At 54.8% G+C, this 25,150-nt stretch overlaps 1 protein-coding gene across 2 annotated transcripts in view; it reads right to left on the minus strand.

The window, feature by feature from the left end:
• Positions 1–13,936: 13,936 nt before the first annotated feature.
• The window catches only part of LOC116937951 (glutamate-rich protein 6-like), a 45,321-nt gene continuing 34,107 nt past the window's right edge, over positions 13,937–25,150 (minus strand). For both annotated transcript variants that reach the window (XM_076054696.1, XM_076054695.1), the window contains exons 9-12: positions 22,801–22,877; positions 22,107–22,316; positions 19,089–19,326; positions 13,937–14,462 (exon numbers count right to left, since the gene is read on the minus strand). In XM_076054696.1, coding sequence (XP_075910811.1) covers positions 14,277–14,462; positions 19,089–19,326; positions 22,107–22,316; positions 22,801–22,877 — 711 coding nt within the window. In that variant the 3' untranslated portion in view covers positions 13,937–14,276. The remainder of the gene's footprint in view (positions 14,463–19,088; positions 19,327–22,106; positions 22,317–22,800; positions 22,878–25,150) is intronic.

A 25,150-nucleotide genomic window follows, 5' to 3' on the forward strand; every position in this document is an offset into this window, starting at 1 on the left:
ACAATCATCATCGGAATCTTCAGAGCCATTTAAATCCGCCCCTGAACACTCACCGCTTTAAAATGGCTCCGTCTTATTTTCCTGCTTTCCATACACGACAATGCACTGCGATCCTTCGATGAAATGCGCCTTATAAATGTTAATTATTATTGCGACCAGCATTTAACCCGGTGTTTCATCCCACTTCCCCGCTATCAATTTGTCCGCACAATGATATTTAATTACGGGAAAATTTTATATTTTTTATCACTACCCGCATTTTTCTTTACGACGTCTTTTTGTTTGTTTTGCCGTTCAATTCCCCCGTCACCTGGCCCAGTGGCGATGGATCGGTTTGACGAACCAACCACCAGCAAGGGGGGGGGGGGGGGGGTGGCGGTAGGCTCGGGCAGAAGAGTTGACCACATTGTTACGCCGGTGGGCGCGGAGTCGCGGATTTCATAAAAAAAACTAAGTTTTTTCACTGAGCGCGACGGCAAAGCTCCGTGTCCGGTATCGCCGGACTTGATTAGCACAGTTCGGCGTCTGCTAATCTCCAGTGCCACTTCACCACACACAACGCACACCGTGTGTGCGTGCGTGCGAACGTCGATAGGGGAATTTCCAACGAACGAACATAGAGGTTTACCGAACCCCGCACGCACAAAACTCTACGAAACATTGAAGAGGTCGAATAACGAAAGCGGAGACTCGAGGCATTTGGTGAATTCACCGGTAACGCTCGCCTCCTATCAGGTCGTTTGGAACGTATCTCGTGCTGCATGCAACGTACCGCAAAGGCGAGTTTGTGTTAAAACAATTGGTCGCACGGACACACACGTACACACACGTCGCTCGAGCAGGCGATACTCTGCAAAGAACGATCTCCGATCTTCAACTCATGCGCCGCACAAGTTTGAACACCGAATCTCCAGACGTGAGCGGGTGCCACCGAATCACAACGGTATTCGGAGCTTCAGATATGCGAGCTGCCTCAGCTTTGCACTGGACGGGGTGATGCAGTGTGCAGGGCAAAGCCACGGCTGGCGATGTTCATACGGATGGCTTCGAATTATGTGTGGAAGAAACGAGGAGAAACGCCTGGATATCGAACCGCTCGGAGACGGAAACCCGTCAGAAGCACTGACAACCTAACCGGCAATTTGCGACGGATGGGGGCCTCCGTCTATGGTCGGGTCCGTGAATAGATTTGTGGCGTAGCTGCGCACGGCCGACGGCAGCCTCGCCCGCGAATTCTGGGACCACCTTCCACGGCCATCGGTCATCGGGAGGCGACGGCCGGAGTCGAATAAACTACGCCGTGAGCCTAGGTCACATCACGAAAATGCGCACTGGGGAGAAAAAAAAAAACGTGGAAACAATAAGAATGGGTGCTTACCCCTTTCCGTGCAGCAATGAAACGGGCAGGAGCTGCGTTAAGATGTTCAAACTCCAAATATTAACCTTTTGCAAGGAATCAAGTTTAGCCACGCACGGCACTTGTCGTGAACGTGCAAACAAGCGTGTCTCTGGTGTAATATCTGATGCGTTGTCTTTGAATGCACTGATTTGCCTCACCAGTGTCAGACCAGAAGGGCTGTTTCTGGTGTAGGCCAATCAGTGTCAAGGACAATGCATCATCTCCATATATATAAAAGGCAAAGTTGTGATTGTGTGTCTGTTCAAAATGTTTAGCGTACTTCCCGACATGCAACAAACTTGAAATTTGCCATGTGGGTACAGTGAGGGAAAAAAGTATTTGATCCCTTGCTGATTTTGTACGTTTGCCCACTGACAAAGAAATGATCAGTCTATAATGTTAATGGTAGGTTTATTTGAACAGTGAGAGACAGAATAACAACAAAATCCAGAAAAACGCATGTCAAAAATGTTATAAATTTATTTGCATTTTAATGAGGGAAATAAGTATTTGACCCCCTCTCAATCAGAAAGATTTCTGGCTCCCAGGTGTCTTTTATACAGGTAACGAGCTGAGATTAGGAGCACACTCTTAAAGGGAGTGCTCCTAATCTCAGCTCGTTACCTGTATAAAAGACACCTGTCCACAAAAGCAATCAATCAGATTCCAAACTCTCCACCATGGCCAAGACCAAATAGCTCTCCAAGGATGTCAGGGACAAGATTGTAGACCTACACAAGGCTGGAATGGGCTACAAGACCATTGCCAAGCAGCTTGGTGAGAAGGTGACAACAGTTGGTACGATTATTCGCAAATGGAAGAAACACAAAAGAACTGTCAATCTCCCTCGGCCTGGGGCTCCATGCAAGATCTCACCTCGTGGAGTTGCAATGATCATGAGAACGGTGAGGAATCAGCCCAGAACTACACGAGAGGATCTTGTCAATGATCTCAAGGCAGCTGGGACCATAGTCACCAAGAAAACAATTGGTAACACTACGCCGTGAAGGACTGAAATCCTGCAGCGCCTGCAAGGTCCCCCTGCTCAAGAAAGCACATATACATGCCCGTCTGAAGTTTGCCAATGAACATCTGAATGATTCAGAGGACAACTGGGTGAAAGTGTTGTGGTTAGATGAGACCAAAATGGAGCTCTTTGCCATCAACTCAACTCGCCGTGTTTGGAGGAGGAACACCATCCCCACCGTCAAACATGGAGGTGGAAACATTATGCTTTGGGGGGTGTTTTTCTGCTAAGGGGACAGAACAACTTCACCGCATCAAAGGGATGATGGACGGGGCCATGTACCATCAAATCTTGGGTGAGAACCTCCTTTCCTCAGCCAGGGCATTCAAAATGGGTCGTGGATGGGTATTCCAGCATGACAATGACCCAAAACACACGGCCAAGGCAACAAAGGAGTGGCTCAAGAAGAAGCACATTAAGGTCCTGGAGTGGCCTAGCCAGTCTCCAGACCTTAATCCCATAGAAAATCTGTGGAGGGAGCTGAAGGTTCGAGTTGCCAAACGTCAGCCTCGAAACCTTAATGACTTGGAGAAGATCTGCAAAGAGAAGTGGGACAAAATCCCTTCTGAGATGTGTGCGAACCTGGTGGCCAACTACAAGAAACGTCTTACCTCTGTGATTGCCAACAAGGGTTTTGCCACTAAGTACTAAGTCATGTTTTGCAGAGGGGTTAAATACTTATTTCCCTCAGAATGCAAATCAATTTATAACATTTTTGACATGCGTTTTCCTGGATTTTGTTGTTGTTATTCTGTCTCTCACTGTTCAAATAAACCTACCATTACAATTATAGACTGATCATTCCTTTGTCAGTGGGCAAACGTACAAAATCAGCAGGGGATCAAATATTTTTTTCCCTCACTGTACATTCCAGACTACACCAAGCAAAAATTATAAAAATACACTTTTGTTATTTTTTTTGGGGGGGGGAGCTCAATAATGCGGAGATTTTTGCACGGCAAGTGAGCTGTGACGTCGAATCTGTCATGTGACCCGCGCACATGGAAGCGTAACGCATTGTAGTGTAGTGGTTAGCGCGCTGTCTGTGTGTATCTGTGTATGTGTCTGTGTGTGTTTATCTGTGTGTGTATCTGTGTGTGTATCTGTGTGTGTATCTGTGTGTGTATCTGTGTGTGTATCTCTGTGTGTATCTGTGTGTGTGTATCTGTGTGTGTGTGTGTATCTGTGTGTGTATGTGTGTGTGTATCTGTGTGTGTGTCTGTGTGTGTGTATCTGTGTGTGTGTATCTGTGTAAGCCCCAGGCTACTTTGGGCTCGCCTTCCCATCAACCGGAGGCGAGGAATTGTGGTCGTGGTTACTTATGCCCCCACCGAAGATGAACATCCGTGGAGGGATGCAGGCAAAGCCGATGAGTCAGATGCCTTCTATGACCTCCTGTCACAGGTGCTGGCTAAAGTGGCCCCTCGGGATAGAGTCATCATGTTGGGTGACTTCAATGCCCGAGTTGGTCATGATACTGGCACCTGGTCTGGAGTGATTGGACGGCATGGGCCAGATCAGCTCAATAACAACGGTAGGAGGCTGCTAGATTTTTGTGCAGCCCATGGGCTTGTAATTACCAACACGCTGTTCCGGCATCGGCGCATCCACACAACATCATGGATGCATGCCGGGTCCAAGCAAGAACATCTGCTGGACTACATAGTGACGGACCAGCGAATGCGAGCCCATGTCCTTGACACCAGGACCTACCGTGGAGCTGATCTGCCCTCTGACCATCGACTAGTCATCTGTAAGATGCGCCTGCCATTCTTCCACTCCGGTGGTGGGTGTACACCCAGGACCCCATTCCGACCTAAAGTGGCCTGGTCTCAGTTATCTGATGAAAGTTGCAAGCGAGAATTTCATCATCGCTTGCGGCTGGGATTGGCATCGTCCCCGACTCCTCCTGATGTCGAGGGTAAATGGGCGAGGTTTAGGACTGTGACTCATGCAGCTGCAATGGCTGCTTTGGGTACGCGGTCCAGACCTCCCCAGAGACCCTGGCTGACAGAGGAGGTGTTCAGGATGGTTGAGAAAAAGCGACAGGCCCACTGTCATCGGCTACAGAATCCCACGTCAGAGAATGAGGAGGCTTACCGCAGCCTTCGCTCGGAGGTTCGGAGAGCCGTGAGGCGCTGCAAGGATGGGTGGTGGTCGCGGGTTGCTGAGGAGATGGAGTCTGCCTCAGTAGCCCGTGATCACAAATCTCTATTTAACTCCATCAAAAAAGTAACCTGCAGCGCCACACCTATTACCATCATTAGGGGAAAAAACGGTGATCCAATCTCCGACCCCCAGGAACAGGTTCGCAGATTTGCTGAGCATTTCTGTGAGGTCCTGGGGGAGGGAAAATCCCTCAGCCAAGAAAACATCGTGGCACAAAGTGAGGATGACCCTGCTGAGGCTGCGGTGCCACAAATATTGGAAGAAGTCACCCCCTGTGAGTGGCTGGCTGAGGTGCCATCTGCTGAGGAAGTATTGAAGGCGATCCGGAGTCTGAGACCAGGAAAGGCAGCCGGCAGAGATGATCTCCCAAGCGAAATGCTGAGGGAGGGTGGCGTTTGTGCACAGACTGCCCTATATGACATCATAACAACAGTCTGGACCACTGGACGGGTTCCGCAGGATTGGAAGGATGCCCTGGTGGTCCCCCTTTTTAAGAAGGGGGAACGCACAGACTGTAACAACTACAGGGGCATCTCACTCCTCAGTGTGCCGGGAAAGGTCCTGGCAAGGATTATTCAGCATCGCCTTGCCAGGCACGCTGAGGAGAGGCTTGCGGAGCCCCAATGCGGTTTCAGGAAAGGGCGGTCCTGCACAGATGCCATATTTTCTGTCCGTCTGCTACAGCAGAGGTGTAGGGAATTCCAACAAGACCTACATCTCTGCTTTATTGACCTGGTCAAGGCCTATGATACCATCAGTAGGCCTGGGCTCTGGGTCGTTCTTCGTGCTTTTGGAGTACCTGACCCTCTACTCACGATCATTAAGGACCTTCATGATGGTGAGCGGGCCCGGGTAAAACTACGTGGCCGGGAGTCAGAGCCATTCCCTGTACACCTTGGGGTGCGACAGGGATGTCCTCTGGCTCCCACATTATTTACCATCTATTTTGACCACGTAGTTCGTGAAGCCTTCAATAGCTGTACCGGGGGAATCTCCATATGGTACAGATATAATGGGAGGCTAATCGATGCCCGGGTGCGGTCAAGGGATGGCTCCCTATTGCTCAACCACGTTATGTATGCTGATGATTTGGTAATAGCTGCTCAGTCAGAGGAGGAGTTGGAGACGCTGCTGCTGAGACTGGAGCGTGCCACTAAGAGGTGGGGCCTTACCATCAGCCCCACCAAAACTAAGCACCTGCCTGGGTATTTTGTACCATCGGACACTCCACCCCCACAACTCCCAATCGGTGATGGGGCAGTTGTGGAGAGAGTGGAGAGTTTCCCATACCTGGGCAGTGTGCTTATGACTGGCTCCAGTTTAACAGCAGAGGTCTCACTCCGAATCAGTCGAGCGGCAATATCTTTTCATCGGTTGCGTAACGCTGTGTGGAAGCTACCTGGTCTGTCGCTCCGCACTAAGCTTCAGGTCTTCTCGGCCACGGTCATTCCCTCCCTTCTCTACGCTTGCGAAACGTGGACCCCCCTGGTGGAACATCTTCGCCGGTTAGAAACATTTAGGCTGGCCTGCCTACGATCCATCCTGGGTTTAACCAGACTGGATTGTGTGAGGAGCTCACAAATCCTTGAAAGATCTGGGCAGGGTCCCATCGGTGAGCTCCTCCGGCAGGCAAGGCTGCGATGGCTGGGTCATGTAGCCCGCATGCCCAGCCACCGCATGCCGAAACAGCTTTTGTTTGGCCGGATTGAGGGGGCTAAGCGGGCGCGGCACGGGCTAGAGAAGAGATGGAGTGATGTGGTACAGGAGGACGTGGAGCTGAGTGGACTTGCCGATGACTGGTACCAGCGGTGTCAAGATCGGCCTCTGTGGAGGAGGCTCGTGAAGGATGCTACTGGGCAGTTGGAGGCAGTCGCCCTCCAACAACAACGGAGGGCGGAGGAGCGACGCTCACAACAACGAGCGGAACGCCGGGTGGCTAAAGCACAGCAGGTTGGCACAGTAGGGGGCACAGGTGGTGCATCAGCCAGTCATCTCAGTCAGTCGACCCGTGGCACCTGGGTCTGCCCAGTGACCTCCTGCCAGCGGGCGTTCGACACTTCACGTGGCCTCACGGTGCACATAGCCTGGCACAAGCGTCGTGGTGACGTCACCGCCACTTAGTGGCGAATGGCGGTTGTTGTTGTTGTATCTGTGTGTGTGTATCTGTGTGTGTGTATCTGTGTGTGTATCTGTGTTTGTGTGTATCTGTGTGTATATCTGTATCTGTGTGTGTATCTGTGTGTGTGTATCTGTGTGTGTGTCCGGCAAAACAACCCCCTACCTCCTCGCGGTGCCGGACGGGCAACTCTGTCGTGGACAGTGCTGTGGGGGGAGATCCAATTTTGATTGGCTCCTCCCCTCATGGCTTATGTGTCCATCACAGGGGCTAAACGGGGGCTCTGGACGGGTGCGAGTGGCTGGTAACCCCTCCACCTTCAATTAATTACCACGAAACCACGAGTTAAACTGAAATATGTAACTAATAAGCTTGTGCCGGAGGCCCCGGGGGGCCAGGCGTCTATGACGTCTCCTGGCCAAACCCCAATTGGCGGAGCCAGGAGATTGAATATCCACCCTCGGGGCTCCTCCAGAAACAACGAAAAGCCACTACGGGTGGCCACGTGGAATGTTCGAACGCTCACTGCGGAGGAGAGGCTGCCACTCCTCTGTCGGGAGCTGGACCGGTACCGCCTGGATCTATGCGGCATTCAGGAGGTCCGGTGGACCGGCTCTGGCTCCTGCCACCATGAGGGGTGGACAGTCCTCTACTCGGGGCAGCAGACTGCCAAACAACAGGGTGTGGCTCTTCTTTTGAACAAAAGAATGAAGGGGGCGTGGGAGCGTGGCGGTGAGGTGTGGGAAGCTGTAAGCCCCAGGCTACTTTGGGCTCGCCTTCCCATCAACCGGAGGCGAGGAATGGTGGTCGTGGTTACTTATGCCCCCACCGAAGATGAACATCCGTGGAGGGATGCAGGCAAAGCCGATGAGTCAGATGCCTTCTATGACCTCCTGTCACAGGTGCTGGCTAAAGTGGCCCCTCGGGATAGAGTCATCATGTTGGGTGACTTTAATGCCCGAGTTGGTCATGATACTGGCACCTGGTCTGGAGTGATTGGAGGGCATGGGCCAGATCAGCTCAATAACAACGGTAGGAGGCTGCTAAATTTTTGTGCAGCCCATGGGCTTGTAATTACCAACACGCTGTTCCGGCATCGGCGCATCCACACAACATCATGGATGCATGCCGGGTCCAAGCAAGAACATCTGCTGGACTACATAGTGACGGACCAGCGAATGCGAGCCCATGTCCTTGACACCAGGACCTACCGTGGAGCTGATCTGCCCTCTGACCATCGACTAGTCATCTGTAAGATGTGCCTGCCATTCTTACACTCCGGTGGTGGGTGTACACCCAGGACCCCATTCCGACCTAAAGTGGCCTGGTCTCAGTTATCTGATGAAAGTTGCAAGCGAGAATTTCATCATCGCTTGCGGCTGGGATTGGCATCGTCCCCGACTCCTCCTGATGTCAAGGGTAAATGGGCGAGGTTTAGAACTGTGACTCATGCAGCTGCAATGGCTGCTTTGGGTACGCGGTCCAGACCTCCCCAGAGACCCTGGCTGACAGAGGAGGTGTTCAGGATGGTTGAGAAAAAGCGACAGGCCCACTGTCATCGGCTACAGAATCCCACGTCAGAGAATGAGGAGGCTTACCGCAGCCTTCGCTCGGAGGTTCGGAGAGCCGTGAGGCGCTGCAAGGATGGGTGGTGGTCGCGGGTTGCTGAGGAGATGGAGTCTGCCTCAGTGGCCCGCGATCACAAATCTCTATTTAACTCCATAAAAAAAGTAACCTGCAGCGCCACACCTATTACCATCATTAGGGGAAAAAACGGTGATCCAATCTCCGACCCCCATGAACAGGTTTGCAGATTTGCTGAGCATTTCTGTGAGGCCCTGGGGGAGGGAAAATCCCTCAGCCAGGAAAACATCGTGGCACAAAGTGAGGATGACCCTGCTGAGGCTGTGGTGCCTCAAATATTGGAAGAAGTCACCCCCTGTGAGTGGCTGGCTGAGGTGCCATCTGTTGAGGAAGTACTGAAGGCGATCCGGAGTCTGAGACCAGGAAAGGCAGCGGGCAGAGATGATCTCCCAAGCGAAATGCTGAGGGAGGGTGGCGTTTGTGCACAGACTGCCCTATATGACATCATAACAACGGTCTGGGCCGCTGGACGGGTTCCACAGGATTGGAAGGATGCCCTGGTGGTCCCCCTCTTTAAGAAGGGGGACCGCACAGACTGTAACAACTACAGGGGCATCTCACTCCTCAGTGTGCCGGGAAAGGTCCTGGCAAGGATTATTCAGCATCGCCTTGCCAGGCACGCTGAGGAGAGGCTTGCGGAGCCCCAATGCGGTTTCAGGAAAGGGCGGTCCTGCACAGATGCCATATTTTCTGTCCGTCTGCTACAGCAGAGGTGTAGGGAATTCCAACAAGACCTACATCTCTGCTTTATTGACCTGGTCAAGGCCTATGATACCATCAGTAGGCCTGGTCTCTGGGTCGTTCTTCGTGCTTTTGGAGTACCTGACCCTCTGCTCACGATCATTAAGGACCTTCATGATGGTGAGCGGGCCCGGGTAAAACTACGTGGCCGGGAGTCAGAGCCATTCCCTGTACACCTTGGGGTGCGACAGGGATGTCCTCTGGCTCCCACATTATTTAACATCTATTTTGACCACGAAGTTCATGAAGCCTTCAATAGCTGTACCGGGGGAATCTCCATATGGTACAGATATAATGGGAGGCTGATCGATGCCCGGGTGCGGTCAACAGATAGCTCCCTATTGGTCAACCACGTTATGTATGCTGATGATTTGGTAATAGCTGCTCAGTCAGAGGAGGAGTTGGAGACGCTGCTGCTGAGACTGGAGCGTGCCACTAAGAGGTGGGGCCTTACCATCAGCCCCACCAAAACTAAGCACCTGCCTGGGTATTTTGTACCATCGGACACTCCACCCCCACAACTCCCAATCGGTGATGGGGCAGTTGTGGAGAGAGTGGAGAGTTTCCCATACCTGGGTAGTGTGCTTATGACTGGCTCCAGTTTAACAGTAGAGGTCTCACTCCGAATCAGTCGAGCGGCAATATCTTTTCATCGGTTGCGTAACGCTGTGTGGAAGCTACCTGGTCTGTCGCTCCGCACTAAGCTTCAGGTCTTCTCGGCCACGGTCATTCCCTCCCTTCTCTACGCTTGCGAAACGTGGACCCCCCTAATGGAACATCTTCGCCGGTTAGAAACATTTAGGCTGGCCTGCCTACGATCCATCCTGGGTTTAACCAGACTGGATTGTGTGAGGAGCTCACAAATCCTTGAAAGATCTGGGCAAGGTCCCATCGGTGAGCTCCTCCGGCGGGCAAGGCTGCGATGGCTGGGTCATGTAGCCCGCATGCCCAGCCAACGCATGCCGAAACAGCTTTTGTTCGGCCGGATTGAGGGGGCTAAGCGGGCGCGGCACGGGCTAGAGAAGAGATGGAGTGATGTGGTACGGGAGGACGCGGAGCTGAGTGGACTTGCCGATGACTGGTACCAGCGGTGTCAAGATCGACCTCTGTGGAGGAGGCTCGTGAAGGACGCTACTGGGCAGTTGGAGGTAGTCGCCCTCCAACAACAACGGAGGGCGGAGGAGCGATGCTCACAACAACGAGCGGAGCTCCGGGTGGCTAAAGCACAGCAGGTTGGCACAGTAGGGGGCACAGGTGGTGCATCAGCCAGTCATCTCAGTCAGTCGACCCCTGGCACCTGGGTCTGCCCCGTGACCTCCTGCCAGCGGGCGTTCGACACTTCACGTGGCCTCAGGGTGCACATAGCCTGGCACAAGCGTCGTGGTGACGTCACCGCCACTTAGTGGCGAATGGCGGTTGTTGTTGTTGTGTGTGTGTATCTGTGTGTGTGTGTATCTGTGTGTATCTGTGTGTGTGTATCTGTGTGTGTGTGTATCTGTGTGTGTGTTTGTGTGTGTATCTGTGTGTGTATCTGTGTGTGTGTGTATCTGTGTGTGTATCTGTGTGTGTATGTATCTGTATGTATCTGTGTGTGTGTCTATCTGTGTGTGTGTGTGTATCTGTGTGTGTATCTGTGTGTGTGTATCTGTGTGTGTATCTGTGTGTGTCTTTGTGTGTATGCATCTGTGTGTGTATGTGTGTGTGTATGCATCTGTGTGTGTGTATCTGTGTGTGTGTCTGTGTATCTGTGTATGTGTGTGTATCTGTGTGTGTGTGGGGAGCGGTAGTGTAGTGGTTAGTGCCACGCCGCGCCACGAACCCCGCGACCCGAGTTCGATTCCCGCTCACGGCCACCACCGGTGACGATTATTTTTTACCGGTTCTGGGCCTCCCCTAGGTCGACTCAGCATCAATCGAGTAACTGGTGCGGTGTGTGAACATCGCCACTGGGGAGACAAATGCGGCCGGGCGTGGTGAATCCACGTCCCGGGCGAAGCCGGGTAGTACAGCTAGTATATTATAAGAGCCAAGTTTGTTTGCATGGCCACCACAAGTACCGTGCGTGGTTAATGCAGTAACTTAATCCCTTACAAAAAGGTTTCTATTTGGTGTTTGAGCATCTTAACACAAATCCTACCGTTCCATTGCTGCACAGTAAGGTTAAGACACCGATTGTTATTTCATTCATACTTTGATACTGGCCAAAAAAAGGTCCCATTTGGACGCGAAAACGTCGTCAAAACCGTGGGCAATTTCAAGATTCTCATCGGTGAGCTTCGAAGGGGATCCCTTTCCCGGGGAATGTGCCACTTGGCCGCACTGCAAGGCGCCTTGCAAGGGGTAAGGTGACGTCCGTGTGTTCCTGAGCTGTTTGGGCGCCATTAAAGCGCTCGTGGAGAAGCGCGAAGCCTGTCCCGAGCTATTGGAGGTCGAAGAGAGAGGGAGACGGAGAGAGAGACAGAGAGGGGGAGGGAGATGGAGAGAGATTTCTGGCTCTTGACCAGGAAAAGGCTTTTGACAGAGTGGACCACAAATACCTGCTGGGAACCCTCAAGACCTTTGGTTTTGGGGATGCCTTTGTCCGAACGATCCGCCTTCTCTACACGTGGCCTCAACGTGCACCTTATGGTTGTTATTGTTGTTGGCTTGTACCACATTGTGATTTTTGCACACAGCGTTTTAATAAGTTTTTTTCGCGTGGAATATTTGCTGGTTGAATTCTAGGATGTTTCTGTTGCGCGTCGTCGCTTTAATATGTTCTGTATTCATATTTTGTTTGTTGCAGTTGCACCCGACTTAAGAGCCGCATGGCTCACAGGGCTATACCTAATAAATGAAACTTGAAACTTGAAACCAAGGCGGAGTGCATGATCAAGATCAACGGCGCCCTCACTGCCCCGGTCAAATTCGAGCGAGGAGTGAGACAGGGATGCCCATTGTCGGGCCAACTTTATGCCCTGGCATTAGAGCCTTTCCTGAGTCTCATAAGGCAGAGACTCAGCGGCCTGGTGCTCAGGGAACCAAGCGTCAAGTTGGTCCTAACGGCATACGCCGACGACGTCCTCCTCATCCTGCGCTCCCTGGATGATGTCGCCCTGCTGCATGAGTGCCACGAGGTCTTTTTGAAAACTTCCCCATCAAAAATGAACTGGCAAAAGTGCAGCCGCCTGCTGGTTGGAGCGTAGGACGTGACCGAGTGTCCCGAGAAGGCAAAAGCCATCAATTCGAGCACAACATCGCTGCACCACCTGCGAGTGTTCCTCGGACCAGAGGAGGAACCACCGCAGAGGAACTGGGTCGAGCTGGAGGAGAAGGAGCGGCTGGGCACCCGGAGTCGCCTGTGCAAGTTCCTCACCTTCAGGACAAAGACGTTGGTGGTGAACCAGCTGGTGACGTCCATGCTGTGGCACCGGCTTTTCTCCCTGCACCCCCCCATGAGCCTCGTCAACGCACTTCAGAAGCGAGTCCTCGACTTCTTCTGGTCAGGCGGAGGACACCGGAATCGCGGCCGGGGCCCTGGCCCTGCCACTGGACGAGGGCAGTCACGGGCCGTTGTGCGTGCGGAGTCGGCTGGCCACCTTCCGACTGCAAGGCCGCGCAAAAGTTCCCGCACCACGCCGCCCCGGCACCGGCCTGGAGCGTCACGGCCTCCTTCCTCCTGAAACAGCTGGGGGGGGAGGGGGGGGGGTCTGCAGTGCTCCAAGCAACTATTCTACATGGACCTGCAGGGCCTCCCACTGGGGCAAGCTGCCACCCTTCTACAGGGAGCGTCCTGCAGACGTGGAGCTCCCTCGCCGTTAGGAGGCTGAACCAACCGCGATCGGCCGAGGATCTGGTCTTCGAACCGATCCTCAGGAACCCCGCAGACAAAGCTGCCATCCGTCATCGCCGCCACCCCCGGCATGGAGAGGCGCCTCGCCAACGCGCGGCTCACCAGGACGGGAGATCTGGTGGAGCCTGAAACACGGGGCCGGTGGCTCGGACCAGCAGACATGGCCGCAAAGACAGGGCTGCAGTCGCTCCGGGTGGCTGCCCGGATCCTGGCCGAAGCCAAGGGGGCCTTCTCAGCGGCAGCGATGGGGAGAACGCCCCCCCATCAGCGTTGGGGATGACGAGGCCCCTCTTGGTCCCCCTCCACCGGAGCTCTCATTTGCGCCAATGCCGACAAACGAAGGCGGATCACAACCTATGCCGGCTGGAAGACCTGCCGGAGGTGGCCTTCGCAAATGTAAAGAGGAAGGTGCTCTACTCCTGCATGGTCCGGTTTCACCAACAGGACAACCTGAGGAGCCACAAGGACCACGCCGGGAGGAAAGCCCTAGCCCTGCATCTCTCCAGAGAGGCCTCTCTGGAGGCAACTCTACCCCAGCCCGACGTACAACCGCATCGGCGACCTCGGCTGGAGCATCGCCCACGGCACCGTCACCAACAATGCCTCCCTGGCGCGCTTCACCGACACGTCCCCGGAGTGTTGGTTCTGCGGTAAAGTGGAGACGGTGGCGCACCAATACGTGGAGTGCCGTGCCGGCCTTCAAGGAGCAGTGGGCGCTGGAGGAGGGCCGTGTGCTCGGTGGCAGATGATGGAGAGCTCTGCATGCAGATCTGAGCTACCCGTCGGAGGCCGTTTGACTATGGGAAGGGCTGCGTGCAGATGCAGCACTTGTCGTAGTTATAAAAAAAGAGAGCGAGAGAGTGAGCGAGAGAGAACAAAATGGAGTAGGAAGAGAGGGGGCAGAGAGAGAGGGGGGGCAGAGAGGGGGGTAGAGAGAGAGGAGGGGCAGAGAGGGGGGTAGAGAGAGAGGGAAGGGGTAAGGAGAGCAGAAAAAAAAAGAAAAATATATTTTGTTGGGTCTTTTATTTAAAAGGGGGGGGGGGGTTACATAAAGCAAAGCAAAAAAAACAAGAAAAAACCGAAATGATGAACGGAGCAAAGTGCCGACTACACCGAGCATCTTCTTGTTTCCTCTAATCGTAAACAAAAAAGAGAGAGACAGAGAGAGACAGAGAGAGAGATGGAGACAGAGAGACAGAGAGAGAGACAGAGAGAGACAGAGACAGAGAGGGAGAGGGAGATGGAGAGAGACACGGAGAGAAAGGGACAGAGAGACACACACATGAAGACAGAGACACGTGGAGAGGTTCTCGCTTGGCGCGATGGAGGAGGGGGTCTTGGCTCTGCGTCACCGCGAGGCTTCGACGGGGGCCCGGTGCGCGCTGCTGCTGCCGCTGCTGCGTGGGTACGCGAGTGCCGTGCGCAGCCCCTCCAGCGCCGCCTGGGCCCTCTCCGCGAGGCCTTCGAGGGCCTCAACCGCCGCTCGCTCTTCCGCACTGACGCCGCCGCCGCGGCCGCCACCGCGCTCCGTCTCCTGTCCGCGGGGGGGGGGGGGGGACGGGGACATTGGGGCTCTGCAAGCCTGGCAAGTGGGCGATGTTGAATAATCCGGGACCGTTCCCGGCACAATGAGGAGGAGGGGGGGGGGGGGAGATGCCCCTGTAGTTGTTACGAATCTGTGGCGGCCCCCCCACCCCCCTCTCACCAGGGGGCATCCTTACAATCCTGCGGTCCAGACGGTTGTGATGATGTCACGTAGGGCAGTCTGCGCACAGACGCCACCCTCCCTCAGCATTTCGCTTGGGAGATCGTCTCTGCCCGGCGCTTTTTCCTGGTCTCAGACTCCGGATCGCCCCACGCACTTCCTCCGCAGACGGCACCTCGGCCGCCCACTCGGGAGGGGGTTGGCTACTTCTGCCGATATTTGAGGCATCGCGGCCCTAGCAGGGTCGTCCCAACCTCCACCCGCGATGTCGTCTGGGCTGAGGGATTTCCCCTCCCTCAGGACCTCGCAGAATTGCTCTTGGCCTTGGCTGCAAGTAACTTTTTTGATGTAATTAAAGAGTGATTTGTGATAGTGGGCTATTGAGGCAGTCTCCATCTCCTCAGCAACCCGCGACCACCACCCATCCTTGCAGCACCTCACGGCTCTCCGAACCTCCGAGCGAAGGCTGCGGTAAGCCTCCTCATTCTCTGACGTGGGATGCTGTAGACGATGAGAGTGGGCCTGTCGCTTTTCTCAGCCGGCATTAACACCTCCTCTGTCAGCAAGGGTCTCTGGGGAGGTCTGGACCACGTACCCAAAGCAGCCATTGCAGCTGCATGAGCCACAGTCCTAGACCTCGCCCATTTCCAAAGGCATCAGACGGAGTGGGGGACGATGCCAACCCCAGCTGCAAGCGATGATGAAATTCTCACATCCAATATTCATCAGCTAGCTGAGACCAGGCCACCGTGGATTTGAATGGGGTCCTGGGTGTACACCCACCACCAGAGTGGAAGAATGGCAGGCGCATCTTACAGAGGACTGCTACACTACCGCTCACGGGGCAGACCCAGGTGCCACGGGTCGACTGACTGAGATGACTGGCTGATGCACCACCTGTGCCCCTTACTGTGCCAACCTGCTGTGCTTTAGCCACCCGGCGCTCTGCTCATTGTTCTGAGCGTCGCTCCTCCGCCCTCCGTTGTTGTTGGAGGGCGACTACCTCCAACTGCCCAGTAGCATCCTTCACGAGCCTCCTCCACAGAGGCCGATCTTGACACCGCTGGTACCAGTCATCGGCAAGTCCACTCAGCTCCACGTCCTCCTGTACCACATCACTCCATCTCTTCTCTAGCCCATGCCGCGCCCGCTTAGCCCCCTCAATCCGGCCGAACAAAAGCTGTTTCGGCATGCGGTGGCTGGGCATGCGGGCTACATGACCCAGCCATCGCAGCCTTGCCCGCCGGAGGAGCTCACCGATGGGACCTTGCCCAGATCTTTCAAGGATTTGTGAGCTCCTCACACAATCCAGTCTGGTTAAACCCAGGATGGATCGTAGGCAGGCCAGCCTAAATGTTTCTAACCGGCGAAGATGTTCCATTAGGGGGGTCCACGTTTCGCAAGCATAGAGAAGAGAGGGAATGACCGTGGCTGAGAAGACCAGAAGCTTAGTGCGGAGCGACAGACCAGGTAGCTTCCACACAGCGTTACGCAACCGATGAAGAGATATTGCCACTCGACTGATTCGGAGTGAGACCTCTGCTGTTACACTGGAGCCAGTCATAAGCACACTGCCCAGGTATGGGAAACTCTTCACTCTCTCCACAACTGCCCCATCACCGATTGGGAGTTGTGGGGGTGGAGTGTCCGATGGTACAAAATACCCAGGCAGGTGCTTAGTTTTGGTGGGGCTGATGGTAAGGCCCCACCTCTTAGTGGCACGCTCCAGTCTCAGCAGCAGCGTCTCCAACTCCTCCTCTGACTGAGCAGCTATTACCAAATCATCAGCATACATAACGTGGTTGAGCAATAGGGAGCCATCCCTTGACCGCACCCGGGCATCGATCAGCCTCCCATTATATCTGTACCATATGGAGATTCCCCCGGTACAGCTATTGAAGGCTTCACGAACTACGTGGTCAAAATAGATGTTAAATAAAGTGGGAGCCAGAGGACATCCCTGTCGCACCCCAAGGTGTACAGGGAATGGCTCTGACTCCCGGCCACGTAGTTTTACCCGGGCCCGCTCACCATCATGAAGGTCCTTAATGATCGTGAGCAGAGGGTCAGGTACTCCAAAAGCACGAAGAACGACCCAGAGCCCAGGCCTACTGATGGTATCATAGGCCTTGACCAGGTCAATAAAGTAGAGATGTAGGTCTTGTTGGAATTCCCTACACCTCTGCTGTAGCAGACGGACAGAAAATATGGCATTTGTGCAGGACCGCCCTTTCCTGAAATCGCATTGGGGCTCCGCAAGCCTCTCCTCAGCGTGCATGGCAAGGCGATGCTGAATAATCCTTGCCAGGACCTTTCCCGGCACACTGAGGAGTGAGATACCCCTGTAGTTGTTACAGTCTGTTGTGGTCCCCCTTCTTAAAGAGGGGGACCACCAGGGCATCCTTCCAATCCTGCGGAACCCGTCCAGTGGTCCAGACCGTTGTTATGATGTCATATAGGGCAGTCTGTGCACAAACGCCACCCTCCCTCAGCATTTCGCTTGGGAGATCATCTCTGCCCGCTGCCTTTCCTGGTCTCAGACTCCGGATCGCCTTCAGTACTTCCTCAACAGATGGCACCTCAGCCAGCCACTCACAGGGGGTGACTTCTTCCAATATTTGAGGCACCGCAGCCTCAGCAGGGTCATCCACACTTTGTGCCACGATGTTTTCCTGGCTGAGGGATTTTCCCTCCCCCAGGACCTCACAGAAATGCTCAGCAAATCTGCAAACCTGTTCCTGGGGGTCGGAGATTGGATCACCGTTTTTTCCCCTAATGATGGTAATAGGTGTGGCGCTGCAGGTTACTTTTTTGATGGAGTTAAATAGAGATTTGTGATTACGGGCCACTGAGGCAGACTCCATCTCCTCAGCAACCCGCGACCACCACCCATCCTTGCAGCGCCTCACGGCTCTCCGAACCTCCGAGCGAAGGCTGCGGTAAGCCTCCTCATTCTCTGACGTGGGATTCTGTAGCCGATGACAGTGGGCCTGTCGCTTTTTCTCAACCATCCTGAACACCTCCTCTGTCAGCCAGGGTCTCTGGGGAGGTCTGGACCGTGTACCCAAAGCAGCCATTGCAGCTGCATGAGTCACAGTCCTAAACCTCGCCCATTTACCCTCGACATCAGGAGAAGTCGGGGACGATGCCAATCCCAGCCGCAAGCGATGATGAAATTCTCGCTTGCAACTTTCATCAGATAACTGAGACCAGGCCACTTTAGGTCAGAATGGGGTCCTGGGTGTACACCCACCACCGGAGTGGAAAAATGGCAGGCGCATCTTACAGATGACTAGTTGATGGTCAGAGGGCAGATCAGTTCCACGGTAGGTCCTGGTGTCAAGGACATGGGCTCGCATCCACTGGTCCGTCACTATGTAGTCCAGCAGATGTTCTTGCTTGGACCAGGCATGCATCCATGATGTTGTGTGGATGCGCCGATGCCGGAACAGCGTGTTGGTAATTACAAGCCCATGGGCTGCACAAAAATCTAGCAGCCTCCTACCGTTGTTATTGACCTGATCTGGCCCATGCCCTCCAATCACTCCAGACCAGGTGCCAGTATCATGACCAACTCGGGCATTAAAGTCACCCAACATGATGACTCTATCCCGAGGGGCCACTTTAGTCAGCGCCTGTGACAGGAGGTCATAGAAGGCATCTGACTCATCGGCTTTGCCTGCATCCCTCCACGGATGTTCATCTTCGGTGGGGGCATAAGTAACCACGACCACCATTCCTCGCCTCCGGTTGATGGGAAGGCGAGCCCAAAGTAGCCTGGGGCTTACAGCTTCCCACACCTCACCGCCACGCTCCCACGCCCCCTTCATTATTTTGTTCAAAAGAAGAGCCACACCCTGTTGTTTGGCAGTCTGCTGCCCCGAGTAGAGGACTGTCCACCCCTCATGGTGGCAGGAGCCAGAGCCGGTCCACCGGACCTCCTGAATGCCGCATAGATCCAGGCGGTACCGTTCCAGCTCAGGACAGAGGAGTGGCAGCCTCTCCTCCGCAGTGAGCGTTCGAACATTCCACGTGGTCACCCGTAGTGGCTTTTCGTTGTTTATGGAGGAGCCCCGAGGGTAGATATTCAATCTCCTGGCTCCGCCAATTGGGGTTTGGCCAGGAGACGTCATAGACGCCTGGCCCCCCGGGGCCTCTGGCACAAGCTTATTAGTTACATATTTCAGTTTAACTCGTGGTTTCGTGGTAATTAATTGAAGGTGGAGGGGTTACCAGCCCCTCGCACCCGTCTAGAGCCCCCGTTTAGCCCCGGTGGTGGTGGACACATATGCCATGAGGGGAGGAGCCAATCAAAATTGGATCTCCCCCCACAGCACGGTCCACGACAGAGTTGCCTGTCCGGCACCGCGAGGAGGTAGGGGGTTGTTTTGCCGGACACATACACACACACACATACACACACACATACACGCACGCACGCACGACCCTCCTTACCTCCGGCGCGTGGCCCACGTTGAATCGCGCCACGCGGCCGCCGGCGCCGTAGCAGAGCAGCACGCGGTGGGACGCCACCACGCGCACTCCCACACCGGGGCACAGCGCCGCACACAGCGGCCGCCCCACGGCACCGCCGCCGGCACTTCCGCCGGGCCCGTGGTCCCAGAGCCAGCGCAGCGTGCGCTCTCCCGTGGCCTCGCTGTGGCATGAGCCGCCATGCACCGTGAGCACAAACCTGGCCGAGGTGGGGGTGGGGGGTGGGGGGGGTCGTGGAGGGTCAGACAGCCCGTGGGTGGTGGTGGTGGTGGTGACTGCATACAGCAGAGAGGGTGTGGACTAATCTCCGTCTGTTCCATCTCACTGCCTTCTACACCCGTGGGAGGACTAATCTGCATCTGTTCCATCTCACTGCCTTCTACCCCGTGTGTGGACTAATCTGCATCTGTTCCATCTCACTGCCTTCTACACCCGTGGGAGGACGAATCGGCATCTGTTCCATCTCACTGCCTTCTAAACCCGTGGGTGGACGAATCTCCATCTGTTCCATCTCACTGTCTTCTACACCCGTGGGTGGACGAATCTCCATCTGTTCCATCTCACTGCCTTCTACACCCGTGGGAGGACAAATCTCCATCTGTTACTTCTCACTCCATTCTACACCCGTGTGTGGGCTAATCTCCATCTGTTCCATCTCACTGCCTTCTAAACCCGTGGGAGGACGAATCTCCATCTGTTCCATCTCACTGCCTTCTACACCCCGTGGGTGGACTAATCTCCACCTGTTCCATCTCACTGCCTTCTACACCCATGGCTGGACGAATCTCCATCTGTTCCATCTCACTGCCTTCTACACCCGTGGGAGGACGAATCTCCATCTGTTCCATCTCACTGCCTTCTACACCCGTGGGTGGACTAATCTCCATCTGTTCCATCTCACTGCCTTCTACACCCGTGGGAGGACTAATCTCCATCTGTTCCATCTCCCTCCCTTCTACCCCGTGGGTGGACTAATCTCCATCTGTTCCATCTCACTGCCTTCTACACCCGTGGGTGGGCTAATCTCCATCTGTTCCATCTCACTGCCTTCTACACCTGTGGGAGGACGAAACTCCATCTGTTCCATCTCACTGCCTTCTACACCCGTGTATGGACTAATCTCCATCTGTTCCATCTCACTGCCTTCTACACCCGTGGGTGGGCTAATCTCCATCTGTTCCATCTCACTGCCTTCTACACCTGTGGGAGGACGAAACTCCATCTGTTCCATCTCACTGCCTTCTACACCCGTGTATGGACTAATCTCCATCTGTTCCATCTCACTGCCTTCTACACCCGTGGGTGGGCTAATCTCCATCTGTTCCATCTCACTGCCTTCTACACCCGTGGGTGGGCTAATCTCCATCTGTTCCATCTCACTGCCTTCTACACCTGTGGGAGGACGAAACTCCATCTGTTCCATCTCACTGCCTTCTACACCCGTGTGTGGACTAATCTCCATCTGTTCCATCTCACTGCCTTCTACACCCGTGGGTGGGTTAATCTCCATCTGTTCCATCTCACTGCCTTCTACACCCGTGGGAGGACGAACCTCTATCTGTTCCATCTCACTCCCTTCTACCCGTGTGTGGGTGAGTGGGCGAATGAATGAGTGGACAAGTTAGTGGGTGAGTGGGTGTGTAAGTGGGTGGGTGAGTGAGTGAGTGGGTGAGTGGGTGCACGGGTGGGTGAGTGGTTGGGCGAGTGGGTGAGTGAACGAGTGGACGGGTGAATAGGTGAGTAGGTGAGTGGGTGGGTGAAGTGAGTGGGTGAATGGGTGGGTGGGAGAGTAGGTGGGCGGGTGAGTGAGCGGGTGAGTGGGTGGGTAAGTGGGTTGGTGAGTGAGTGGGTGAGTGAACGAGTGGACGGGTGAGTGAACGAGTGGACGAGTGAGTGGGTGAGTGGGTGGGTGGGTGAGTGGGTGAGTAGGTGGGCGGGTTAGTGAGCGGGTGAGTGGGTGGGTGAGTAAGTGGGTGCATGGGTGGGTGAGTGCGTGGGCGGGTGAGTGAAGGAGTGGACGAGTGAGTGGGTTAGTGGGTGGGTGAAGTGAGTGGATGAGTGGGTGGGTGAGTAAGTGGGTGCATGGGTGGGTGAGTGCGTGGGCGGGTGAGTGAAGGAGTGGACGAGTGAGTGGGTTAGTGGGTGGGTGAAGTGAGTGGGTGAGTGGGTAGGTGAGTAAGTGGGTGCATGGGTGGGTGAGTGTGTGGGCGGGTGAGTGAAGGAGTGGACGAGTGAGTGGGTTAGTGGGTGGGTGAAGTGAGTGGGTGAGTGGGTGGGTGAGTAAGTGGGTGCATGGATGGGTGAGTAGGTAGGCGGGTGAGTGAATGAGTGGACGAGTGCGTGGGTGGGTGGACGGGTGAGTGAGTTAAAGAGTGGACGAGTGAGTGGGTGAGTGAGTGGGTGAGTGAGTAAATGAGTGGACGAGTTAATTGGGGTGCGTGGGTGGGCGAGCGAGTGGGTGTGCAGGTGAGTGGGTGAACGAGTGGGATAGCAATTGATTCAGTGGTAGAACGAGTGGGCGAGCGGACCGGCAAGCGAGTGGGAGAGCGAGTGGGAGAGCGGGTGGGCGAGCGAGTGGGCAAGCGAGTGGGAGAGCGAGTGGGAGAGCGAGTGGGAGAGCGAGTGGGCGAGCGAGTGGGAGAGCGAGTGGGACAGCGAGTGGGCGAGCGGGTGGGAGAGCGAGTGGGAGAGCGAGTGGGAGAGCGAGTGGGCGAGCGAGTGGGAGAGCGAGTGGGACAGCGAGTGGGCGAGCGGGTGGGAGAGCGAGTGGGAGAGCGAGTGACCGAGCGAGTGGGCGAGCGAGTGGGCGAGCGTGTGGGCGAGCGTGTGGGAGAGCAGATGGGTGAGCGAGTGGGCGAGCGAGTGGGTGAGCGAGTGACCGAGCGAGCGAGCGGGCGAGCGAGTGACCGAGTGAGTGGGCGAGTGACTGAGCGAGCGAGTGGGAGAGCCGGTGGGCGAGTGGGCGAGCCGAGCGATCACCTGGGCGCGCCGCCCGGGTAGAGGCAGACGCTGGTGCCGCCGGGGTTGAAGACGGCGCCCACGCCGGCTCTCTCGGCGTCTGCCAGCACCACGCAGCAGCCCCAGCGCCGCCGCCGCCGGCTGCCCCCGACGCCGCCGCCGCCGTCGCTGGGGCCGCTGCCGCGGCGGTGGCGGCCGGCAAACAGCACGGCGAGGCGGCCCGACGGGTGACTGTGGGTGGGTCAAGGGGCAACGCGCTGCGCACGGTGTGACACTACACACGGTGTGACGCTACACACGGTATGACACTACACATGGTGTGACACTACACACGGTATGACACTACACATGGTGTGACACTACACACCGTGTGACGCTACACACCGTATGACGCTACACACGGTGTGACGCTCACTACACATGGTGTGACGCTCACTACACATGGTGTGACACTACACACGGTATGATGCTCGCTACACACGGTGTGACGCTACACACCGTGTGACGCTACACACGGTGTGACGCTACACACGGTGTGACAGTACACACAGTATGACGCTCACTACACACGGTGTGACACTACACACGGTGTGACGCTGGCTACTCACGGTATGACGCTACACACGGTGTGATACTACACACGGTATGACGCTCGCTACGTGCGGTGTGACGCTCGCTACACACGGTGTGACGCTGGCGGGGGGTGAAAGGTCACCGCAGGTGCCCCGTGCCGTCAGGGAGCAGCGTGAGGAACGGGCGGCCATCTGGGAAGCAACGGAGCAGCAAGCCGGCCTGCAGCACACCAACAGCATACCACTCACTCACCACTTACTCACCACTCACTCACCACTTACTCATCACTCACTCACCACTTACTCACCACTTACCACTCACTCACCACTCACTCACCACTCACTCACTCACCAATCACTCACCGCTTACTCACCACTTACTCACCACTCACTCACCACTCACCACTTACTCACCACTTACTCACCACTCACTCACCACTTACTCACCACTCACTCACCACTTACTCACCACTTACTCACCACTCACCACTCATCACTTACTCACCACTTACTCACCACTCACTCACCACTTACTCACCACTCACTCACCACTCACTCACCACTTACTCACTCACCACTCACTCACCACTCACTCACCACTTACTCACCACTCACCACTTACTCACCACTCACTCACCACTTACTCACCACTCACTCACCACTTACTCACCACTCACTCACCACTTACTCACCACTTACCACTCACTCACCACTCACCACTTACTCACCACTCACTCACCACTCACTCACCACTCACTCACTCACCAATCACTCACCGCTTACTCACCACTTACTCAGCACTCACTCACCACTCACCACTTACTCACCACTTACTCACCACTCACTCACCACTTACTCACCACTCACTCACCACTTACTCACCACTTACTCACCACTCACTCACCACTTACTCACCACTCACTCACTCACTCACCACTCACTCACTTACTTACCACTCACTCACCACCCACTCACTCACTCACCACTCACAACTCATACTCACTCACCACTCACTCATCACTCACTCACCACTTACTCACCACTTACTCACCACTCACTCACCACTCACCACTCACTCACCACTTACTTACCACTTACTCACCACTCACTCACCACTTACTCACCACTCACTCACCACTCACTCACCACTTACCACTCACTCAACACTCACTCAACACTTAATCAACACTCACCACTAACTCACCACTTACTCACCACTCACTCACCACTCACTCATTCACCACTCACTCACCACTCACTCACCACTTACTCACCACTTACTCATTCACTCACCACTTACTCACTCACTCACCACTCACTCACTCACTGACCACTCACTCACTCACTCACCACTCACTCACAGCACACTCACCACTCACTCACAGCACACTCACCACTCAAAAACACTCACTCACCACTCACTCACCACACACTCACAGCACACTCACCACTCACTCACCACTCACTCACAGCACACTCACTCACTCACTCACCACTCACTCACCCCTCACCACTCACTCACTCACTCACCACTCACTCACTCACCACTCACTCACCACTCACTCACCACTCACTCACTCACCACTCACTCACCATTCACTCACCACTCACTCACCATTCACTCACCACTCACTCACTCACTCACCACTCACCACTTACTCACCACTTACTCACCACTCACTCACCACTTACTCACCACTCACTCACCACTTACTCACCACTTACTCACCACTCACTCACCACTTACTCACCACTCACTCACTCACTCACCACTCACTCACTTACTTACCACTCACTCACCACCCACTCACTCACTTACTCACCACTCACAACTCATACTCACTCACCACTCACTCATCACTCACTCACCACTTACTCACCACTTACTCACCACTCACTCACCACTCACCACTCACTCACCACTTACTTACCACTTACTCACCACTCACTCACCACTTACTCACCACTCACTCACCACTCACTCACCACTTACCACTCACTCAACACTCACTCAACACTTAATCAACACTCACCACTAACTCACCACTTACTCACCACTCACTCACCACTCACTCATTCACCACTCACTCACCACTCACTCACCACTTACTCACCACTTACTCATTCACTCACCACTTACTCACTCACTCACCACTCACTCACTCACTGACCACTCACTCACTCACTCACCACTCACTCACAGCACACTCACCACTCACTCACAGCACACTCACCACTCAAAAACACTCACTCACCACTCACTCACCACACACTCACAGCACACTCACCACTCACTCACCACTCACTCACAGCACACTCACTCACTCACTCACCACTCACTCACCCCTCACCACTCACTCACCATTCACTCACCACTCACTCACTCACTCACCACTCACTCACCACTCACTCACTCACCACTCACTCACCATTCACTCACCACTCACTCACCATTCACTCACCACTCACTCACTCACTCACCACTCACTCACA

Source organism: Petromyzon marinus, chromosome 67, assembly GCF_048934315.1.
Source record: "Petromyzon marinus isolate PM22_M1 ecotype Great Lakes invasive population chromosome 67, UKy_Petmar_22M1.pri1.0, whole genome shotgun sequence".
Classification (NCBI taxonomy): domain Eukaryota; kingdom Metazoa; phylum Chordata; class Hyperoartia; order Petromyzontiformes; family Petromyzontidae; genus Petromyzon; species Petromyzon marinus.